Consider the following 9135-nt stretch of genomic DNA (forward strand, 5'->3'; position numbering starts at 1 on the left):
TATTTATCTAAAATTTTCACCAAAAATTGGAGGTGTCATGTGATGTTTTTAAATCACTTTTATGCAAAAATATATTTCATTCTTTTTATATTTTGAGCTCTACACCAAGTTTAAAAATCTGGTCCAGAGAGCAATTTTTCACTACAACCTAATTAAATATTTCTTTAAAACTTCGACCAAAATTGTGGGATGTTAGTAGTGGTATGTAATTCAACTTTATGCATAAACCCTTATATGTTCTTTGAAAAATTTGAGTGAATCAACCTCTTTTGCTTTCTGGTCCAGTTTGGCCTTTTCTACTGCAACCCTAGTTAAATTTGCTCTAGTACTCTTGAGCTTTCTCCTGCTTATAGCCCATGCTACAAAACCCTTAAGTCCAGAAGAGTGGACCCATTGGAGAATTTTTAGTGCTTGCAACCATGCCGTTTTCTTTCTGTCCAAAATTGATGTTTTGCAAAACTTGCACTAACAAGTTTCTGATTTTGTCAAACTAACCTCACCACCCTCTCTTTCAACTAAAGAGACCCCAATCTGGAAATTTGTGCCACCCCAAGAATTGCCTAGATGCCTTTGGCATTTTGTCAAACACCCTATGTGCACAACCAGATTTGGCATGATTTCAAGTTTACATTGTGAACTTGATCCCCTGACTAGACCAGCATGTCACATGGATTTGCCCAAGCCTATAGCCCCACCCTGCTAACTCTCTTGTGGATTGGAGCCCCCTAGCATGCCCTGGCATTTGGTCGAACACGTCGCGTGCGTGCTCTGGGCGCGCCTAGAGCGCACGTTTTGCACGCGCGTGCACCGAGCCGCCGCGTCGCACTGCCGTCGCCTCGCGCTCGTTCTGGCCCTTCCCCGCTCGCAGCCAACACCCCGCCCCTTCCCCTCGCCGCAGAGCCACTCCTGGCACTCCACAGGGCCACCGTCAGGTCGGCCACGGCGGCAAGCGGCCGACCACAGTGGCTCCTGCCCCGGTCGGCGCCGCCCGAGCCCCCCGGCTCGCCACCTGCCCCCTGGAGCAGTGCGAGCTCATCCACAAGCGTGTCCCCTAGCGCTTGTCGCTGCCACGACCCCTGCAACAACAGAGAGGCGGTTCGTCGGCGAACTTATCCACTGCCGCTGCGGAACCGACCTCGTTGCACTATAAAGAGAGACCCCGAGCTCATCTGAGCACCCATGCGACCTCAGTCCACTCCCCTAGTTCCCCCGTAGCCAACAATCGAAGAGAAGAGGTCATCTTCCCTAGCTCCGGTAGGATCAGCCGCCGACGCCCTCCAGTCCATTTGGTCACAACCCGAGCCCCTCCCGTCAAACTAGCGCCACCATTAGAATCCCCATGATCCCGCGCAGCTGCCCAACACCTCAATCCAGCTCGGGAACCACCATAGCCCCGGCCCCCAAAAGCTCCCGAGGCCACCTCCGCCGAGGAGCTCGCCGCCGGCAGCTCCCTCCGACCTGGCGACCACCGGGAGGACCTCCCTGGGGTGGCGGATCCATCCCCGCCCTCGGGGCCCCGCGAGGAGACGCCAATCGCCGGAGTCACGCCCCCCCTCTCGGGCAGAGGAAGAAGAGGGAAAGGAGACCGGTCAAACCTGACCAGTAGGCCCCATGGACCCACTGTCAGTGACCCCGCACCAGTCCACGTGTTTAAGTGAAAGCGCATCACCCCAGAGTACGTCTCCTCTGCTCGAAAGCGTATTCTCATCGAAGTGTTTTTCTTTTTTCTATTTTATTTTAAAAATAGAATTTGACCAAAACTTTGACGGGCTATAACTTTCAAAATATGAATCCAAATGACTTGAATCTTTTTCTGTTGTTCCTCAAATATTGTCTAGTTTATTTTCATATTTATTTCAAAATTTCCCAAGCAACTTTTTTGTACTGTTTTTAAACTATGTGTTAATTTAAATATTTCCAAAATTAGGATTTGTCGGAGAGAGAAGAATCTTTCAAAGTTTTGGAATGCACCCTGACTCTCCACACCTTGAAAGCAAGCATTTCTGAACTCAGGCATAATATTATCGTGTGTTGTTTAATACAGTTACAACACCACCGTGACACGGAGTATCCGTTATGTGTTTGTGACGTTATGATCATACGCTTGGAGTGCAAAGATGATTTTTTTTTTGCTGTTGGAAATGGACATACTTGTGATAGCAATCACCCTCATATGCCTCTCATGCCTACCGGGAAGGATCCGGGAAAGTCTCTGTCTTGGGTAGACACGAGCTTGTCCCTCGTTGAGACGGTTATGACCGGCGGGGCAGCGGGAGATATGATGAGTGGTGGTTGTGTCTGATGGATGTGAAATATTATCCTTGAGCTAATCATGCAGGAAATACTTAAGCCTCCTGAGTCGGCCGTAGATCGAGTCTTGTTCCAGTAATCCCCATACTTGTTTTGTGCTTCCACTTGTCCCTGCCATAGGTAGGGTACGGTTCAGTAAGTTGTCAACCCCTGTCTAGCACACACCGTATAGAGAGACCGCGATGAGGGTTCCATGGCCCTGGATTAAAGCCAGTCATCCGTTCCGGGGGCATGGGTGTTTTCGGTTGTAGCCGAAGGAGGTAGCTCCCCCAGTTTACGTGCGGTATAAATTTTGTGATCCCATGCTAGTCGAGGTTGTAGCCTCCCCACTTAGAGTTTTGCTTAACAGGTGTCAAGGGTGATTCCAGACACTGGTGAGTTAGGCTGGTGTGTGTGGTCAGGTGTGTTTTCAATCAAAAGACCGTGGACGGAATTAGTCCCGATGGACTAAAGGAATCCGTTGCTAGTGGGTAAAGAGTACTCCCTCTGCAGAGATATTAAACCTATTCGAATAGCCGTGTCCATGGTTAAGGACTACAGTCTGGGATGGGTCAAGTGTCGGTCTTAGTGTCGGTCTTCGGAGGAGAAACCATTAAACCAGAATATTGATCATGACTTATGATGCATGATGGTTATGATTATTATTATTATTGACTAACCATTTATGTTATTTGAATTATTGAGTATCCCTAGGACGGTTCTACCTCCTGGATATTCAATATGATTATTTTTATACATAAGCCCTTTATGTGGTGTCGCACAGACGCCCGACTGTGGCATGCTTGTCATTTCATTTACTTATAAGCCCTTTATGCGGTGTCGCACAGACGCCCGACTGTGGCATGCTTGATATTTTATCTACTTATAAGCCCTTTATGTGGTGTCGCTTAGACGCCCGACTGAGGCATACTTTATATTGTTATCCTTTCGAGGCGTCGCTTCAGACACCCGATCGGTGCATTCTATTTCTACTCGCTAATTGCATATTCATATATGACATGATTAACCTACTTGCATGCATCATGAGCTTCATTTATGACTGACAAAGTAATCATGAAATATTTCAAAGCATGATTATCAGTGGCTATATTATACCTGTGTTCTTAATGTTTGCGAGTACATTCAAAGTACTCACTGGCTTGTCCCTGGCTATTGTCTTGGCCAGATTTCTTGCGTGGAAAGGAACGTCGCGATGACAGCCCCGGAACCTACGCAATGGAGATAGCAGCCTCGCGAAGATAGGAGTTATCCTGGTCAGCTGTTCGTGTGGGAAATGGAGTCCCATAGACGCCGATGATCTGCAAACCGCTTCCGCCATCAACCACTAGAAACCAATTGTTGTACACATAGGCCAGAATGGTCTTGTACTACATATTTTATAGTTTGCTTGGAGTTTCTGTAACAAGTTGGTGTCTCATCAGCTAACAATAATCCTGGGACTGGTGAGCACAAGGGCCGCTTTTGGGAAATTAATATCCCGAAAAACCGGTCCTGACAACTTATCAGGGTCCTTATTTATTCTACCATATGGAAAACTTTAGCTCAATGCACCGACAACACGCGGCATACGCCACGCGAGCATGGCTAGCTAGTCACCAACAAACAGTTAACATCAATGAACTTCAAGAAAAAACAATTAACATCAACACTATGAGATGAGCTGGTATTTCCATCTACAAATTTATGACGTATAACCGAAAAAGGCTCTCGCCCCGCTTTTATATATAAAGCAACGTCCATCCAACCCAGTGCTTACAACTTGACACCACACAAAACACACCCAAGGCAAGATACAATGGTGCAAATTTGCAAAAAAAAAAAAAGATACAATGGTGCAAGACACGGCTACATCGCCCAAACCACACACGAAGAGATGAAGCTGCGCCCAACGAACCGAGGACTCTAAGACGGCGCCTCCAAGAAGGTTACGGCACCGGAGTGTTGCCGACGCCCGATCCAAAGGATCAAGCTATTCATGCCGAAACCACCGGAAGGAAGCCACAACGATGCCGTCAAAAAGTATACGACGCCAACGGACGCTATCACCGTCGGCCTGGCCAAGGCCAGACATGGAATGACCCAGGCAATAAAACCCCGCCTCCGAAAAGTGGTGTGACCAATCACGAGGACACCCGCCGCACCATCCTCATTGAACATCAAGCACCGGTCACCATGCCCCTCTCACGACCATGATAACCAGCCCACACCTGTGTCGTGGTGTCGCCCACGAGCACTGCACCTCCCACCACCAGGCCCGCCACCCCAGCATCCAAGATCCCAACACCACCCCAGTTGAGATGCGCAGCTACGCCGGCGAAAGTGATGAGCGGAAGATCCCTCCTGTCCCACCCTTGGGAAGCCACCATGATGGATGGTGATGGGGAGTGGACCGAGGGCGGAACTAGGCCGCTTGCAAATGAGCCGACGCTTGGCTAGGTGCCAGTCGTTGCCGTAGCCAAACATGCTGATCTACCGTGGATCAACCACGCCGTACGAAGGACACCGCACCCAGGGGACAGAGCCACACCGCGCCGCTGCCATCCACGACAGGAGCAGCAACCACATCGGGCCACTACCCAACCCACGTCGCCCTCCAAGATCCATGCGTCGGATCTGTCTAGCACGCACCACACGTCGCCCATATCTGGAGAGCCGGGCGCCTGCCACCGCAGGTCACAGCACCATGCACTCGCCCGCGAGCAGCCTACCACGACACCGTCGCGACAACCAGCACCGCCGCCTGTCAGCGCTTAGCGCCGCGCCCTGAGCAGGTCAAATCGACCCGCGAGGGGGAGAAGGCTCCCTGCCGCCAAGAGGAGGAAGGAGGGGGTCCGGGCCCAGTGGCGGCGCGTTGCCTCCCCTGCTGCCTACATGATCGTCAAAGGAGTGGATAGGGGGAATACTTGCTTCTTCACCCTAGCGTTTTCCATGATAAATACCATTTACAACGTATAATGAATCCAATCCAGCCAAAAAAATGAAAACATGGACGAAGGCAGCCTCACCCGTCTTTTTAAAAGAGAGGAATTGGTCGTTTCATACTCATGTATTTGTATTTATGTATACAATCCACATTGAATCATTGGCATGTTAAAGTCAATTAATTATCTACAACTACCAATAGTACCACAATGAACCATTCCCATGCAATAAAGTCAATCCTCACGATTGGCCGCGCCACCGCGCATCATCTGGCTGAACTCCTTGAAGTCGACGCGGCCGTCGCCATTGGCGTCGACCTTGTTGATCATCTGGCGGCATTCCTCAACGGTGCGACCCTGCTTGAGGCCGAGGCTTGCCAGCACGGACCGCAACTCTTCAATGGTGATGTAGCCGTCACCGTTCTGGTCGAAGACACTGAACGCCTCCCTCATCTCCTCCTCCTCGTCGCCCATGTTGCCACCGTTAGGCCCATCGCCTTCATCGAGGATGGAGCGATATAGTAGGCCGAACTCCTCGACGTCGATGCAGCCATCACCGTTGGTATCAATCTTGGCCATGGTTGCGTCCATCTCGTCGTCCGCGATGTAGATCCCTAGGTTCTTGAGCAACTCACCTAGCTCCTTCTTGGTGATCTGGCCGTCACCATTCTTGTCGAACATCTGGAAGACCTTCCTTAGCTCCGACTCATCCACCCTGCTGCTCATGATTTTAGCTCTTGGCCGTTCTATTTGCATTATATGTCGTGCAATCGAATGCCCATGGGGTTAATGTTGGAAACGACGTTGGCGAAGTAGTCGGTGATTGGTTTTGTTTTCGAGGAGAATAGGCTGTGTGGTGTGGAGGGAATAGCGGTGCCTCTTTGCCAAGAGAAGAGAGATGGAATTAAGGTGTGGCTTAGTTCTTTTTTTGGCCATACTAGCTATTCTGGACATTGAATGCACACCTTTTTGTCTATTTCTTATCTCTTTTGTCTAAAAAAAGACAAGGTTTAGTCTCTTACCTCAAAACTAGTTGAATGCCCGTGCCTTGCCTCAAAATATAGAAATAGAGATATTAATCAAAGCATAGTGAAAAAACTCAAAGTATCATTATAATTTACAATGTGTATGATGATTGTGTTGCGACAAATATTGCCTTAAACTTACCAAATAAGCAAAACCCAAGTGACTTGTACAGTTGTACTTAAATTTCAAGTGCACATATATACATACTAGAAGAACGCCCGTGCGTTGCAACGGGGCCACAAACTTTAAAAGTTCAATATCAATTATGTTAACTAGTCATCAACCCGTGCCCTAGCACGGGCTAGCTAATGTTTACTATTTATGACTTATGAAACTGAAGAAGTAAAGTTTCAGGGAAGAATAATAATGTTATAAACATGTAATTTTGTTCAATGATCCCGGGAAAATAGGATTACAATTGTTTGATGAAGTTGTGATTAGATGGTTTGCATGAATTTTTCCCTTTTGGTCGTCCCATTTCTCATAATTTTCAAATAAGTTATTTATTTGACATGAATATGAAGGCGGTATTGCTGGTCCACATAGTTGCAAATGTGAAGTTCGTTTTATATACATTTTCCTGTAACGATCTAAAATTTTAAAATTATATAATTTTTGGGAATCTATGTTTACTTGTAACAGATTGTGAGGTGCGTTGAAAATACACAATTTACAAAATATATGGGAATCTTATATTTCTTTATGCTTCTTCATGAAATATCATTTTATTATCCACAAATCTGTTGAATATGTTTTTTCGTGATTCCTGCAAAGGCATATTATTGTGTCAAGATGAGAGGGCAATCATTTGCTTTCATGTTTTGGTCGCCGAGAACAAATTTATGCACGTTGTCCTACATGTAATACATGCAATTCCCGAAACCATAAAAAACACATTTGCCTATATTAAAAATGAATAGTTACCCTAACTTTATTTCTACCAATGCTGGAGTGGAATGACACTAAATGAAATGTGTGATTTTTCTCTTTATTAATTATCTTTTATTTCCATAAATGCTGGATAGATGCCTTGAATTTATTATTTATGCCCTTAGTTAATCATCAGTTTATTATAGAAATAATATATTGAACTGGGGATCTCTAAATATTTTTTTGTAAGACGTATATTTTAGTCACTGGACTCCTAAGTGTACAAATATCTCATTGCTTTTTTAGTCACTGGCTGTAAATATGAAAATATGAGAACATTGTCACGCATCATTCATACAGATAGCTCATTGTTTTTCCCTCTTTGTACGTATACGAAATTCTGGATTTAATGATGTTCTGTGTTCTTAACAATGAGTTGTTCCATGCACATACATATATGTATTAACAATTGTGCAAAATAGCTAATTAAATAGAAGTATTACCCAAGACTACAACGTCATTACCTTGGTTGCCTGCAGAAATTAATAATCAAATATTACTATGCGTCTATGCGCTACTCCAGTCTAGACTCTAGACTACATGATACAATTATTAGTTACCATTGTTGCTTGCATGGCTGAGGCTGTATACTGTAACATGAAAAGCTGTCATCAAGGCACTTGTACGTTGTCATTGATCCACCACTGATTCAAATATCTTTTGCTGAAGATAATCTCACCGTGCAACCATGAGGACTATTATTAATACTCAGCCAATCATGTGAAAAGAAAGAGAGAGAATGTGATGTCTTTCCCCAGTATAGTATGATGATTTGTGGGCAGCGTTGCCTCTTGTCCAGCTTTTTAAATTCAGTACATATAGAAGGCATGAATTTGAGAGATAAAGAATCTAATAGCACATATGCCTCTAAATATAGTTATTTCTAAAATGAGATTGATCATTGGACTTCCAATCAATGTAATTCATAGGATCCACAAATAAAGATTTCAGTAAATGTTTTCATTCTCTTTGACTGATCACAAACATATTTCTGTCTATCTGCATGAAGCCAATTCCTCTAATCCGTGGGGAACTATTAGAAAAGCATGTGTGCAGACCAAGAAAACATCAAACAAAGAACAAACATTATTATTTCATATTTTTATCCTGCCTACCTGGTCTACTCTCTATTGATCTGCATCACGCAATGTATCTAGTTTCCCTTGGGTAGTCAGATGAGGAAACGTCCATTAAAACGCAGACAACCAAAGCAAGAGAAAGTCAACCTGTACTACAGCTGATAGCCAAGCAAGACTTGCAGGATCTTGACAGCAGGGATTGATCGAGGAGTTGGGTGATCTCATGCCCATGCTACCAAGGGAACCCAACCAAACGTCGTCATCGTCGGAAAGATGCTCGTACAGACCACCCCTGCAGGTTCTCCTCCCCTCCCTCCAATATACAATCTGGTGAACAGAAGTGCTGCAAGATAGACATGGAAAAAGGTCAATTTCTTGATCAGACATTATAGATCCACTCAAATTGGATTTAGAGTGTTATACACATCTTCAGCCCATGCATCAGCCATCTTAAATTGAAAAACTTAGAATATAGATACGATTTAAGGTCGGACGGGAGGGGATGGATTGATTGAGTCATATTCTTGTTGATGGATGCAGTACGGATGGTCGAAGATGACATTAAAACACGGGATGGAGAGATAGAGGATGGTAGAACTGCTCACATGGATCCCAGCCACCGGCGCACCTCCCACATGGCACGCCCATCTGCAGCATCAGCTGGGTCGGCCGCCACCAGTTTTCTTGGATGAGACTTCGATCGTGCTTTTATTGGACGCAAGAAAAGAGGAGGAGCTACCATGGATTTTGGTTGTGGAAAAAGTCCTGGCAGCAGCGCATCAGGTTGAACCTATACCTGAACGGAGAGGAACCTGGTGATGGTCTTGTTTTAGTAAAAACGTGGTCATGGTCCTGTTCCTTGTGAGATA

General features: G+C 45.6%; 1 protein-coding gene and 1 long non-coding RNA gene across 2 annotated transcripts; both read right to left on the reverse strand.

Moving 5' to 3' along the window:
• Positions 1–5337: 5337 nt before the first annotated feature.
• On the reverse strand, positions 5338–6087 carry LOC119332488 (probable calcium-binding protein CML28). Its single transcript, XM_037605667.1, has one exon. The coding sequence runs from the start codon at positions 5985–5987 to the stop codon at positions 5466–5468; it is 522 nt and encodes a 173-aa protein (XP_037461564.1). The 5' UTR covers positions 5988–6087; the 3' UTR covers positions 5338–5465.
• A 2171-nt stretch (positions 6088–8258) lies between these two features.
• Positions 8259–8931, reverse strand: LOC119328734. The gene is made up of 2 exons (XR_005159126.1): positions 8872–8931; positions 8259–8609 (listed from the first exon to the last, which is right to left on the reverse strand). It is a non-coding gene; the product is annotated as an uncharacterized LOC119328734 (long non-coding RNA).
• Between the last annotated feature and the right edge of the window lie 204 nt (positions 8932–9135).

The sequence above is a fragment of the Triticum dicoccoides genome, chromosome 7A, assembly GCF_002162155.2.
Source record: "Triticum dicoccoides isolate Atlit2015 ecotype Zavitan chromosome 7A, WEW_v2.0, whole genome shotgun sequence".
Taxonomy (NCBI): Eukaryota; Viridiplantae; Streptophyta; class Magnoliopsida; order Poales; family Poaceae; genus Triticum; species Triticum dicoccoides.

Coding starts and splice junctions, on each gene's coding strand:
- LOC119332488 (XM_037605667.1), bottom strand. CDS start 5,987: ATGCAAATAGAACGGCCAAGAGCTAAAATCATGAGCAGCAGGGTGGAT.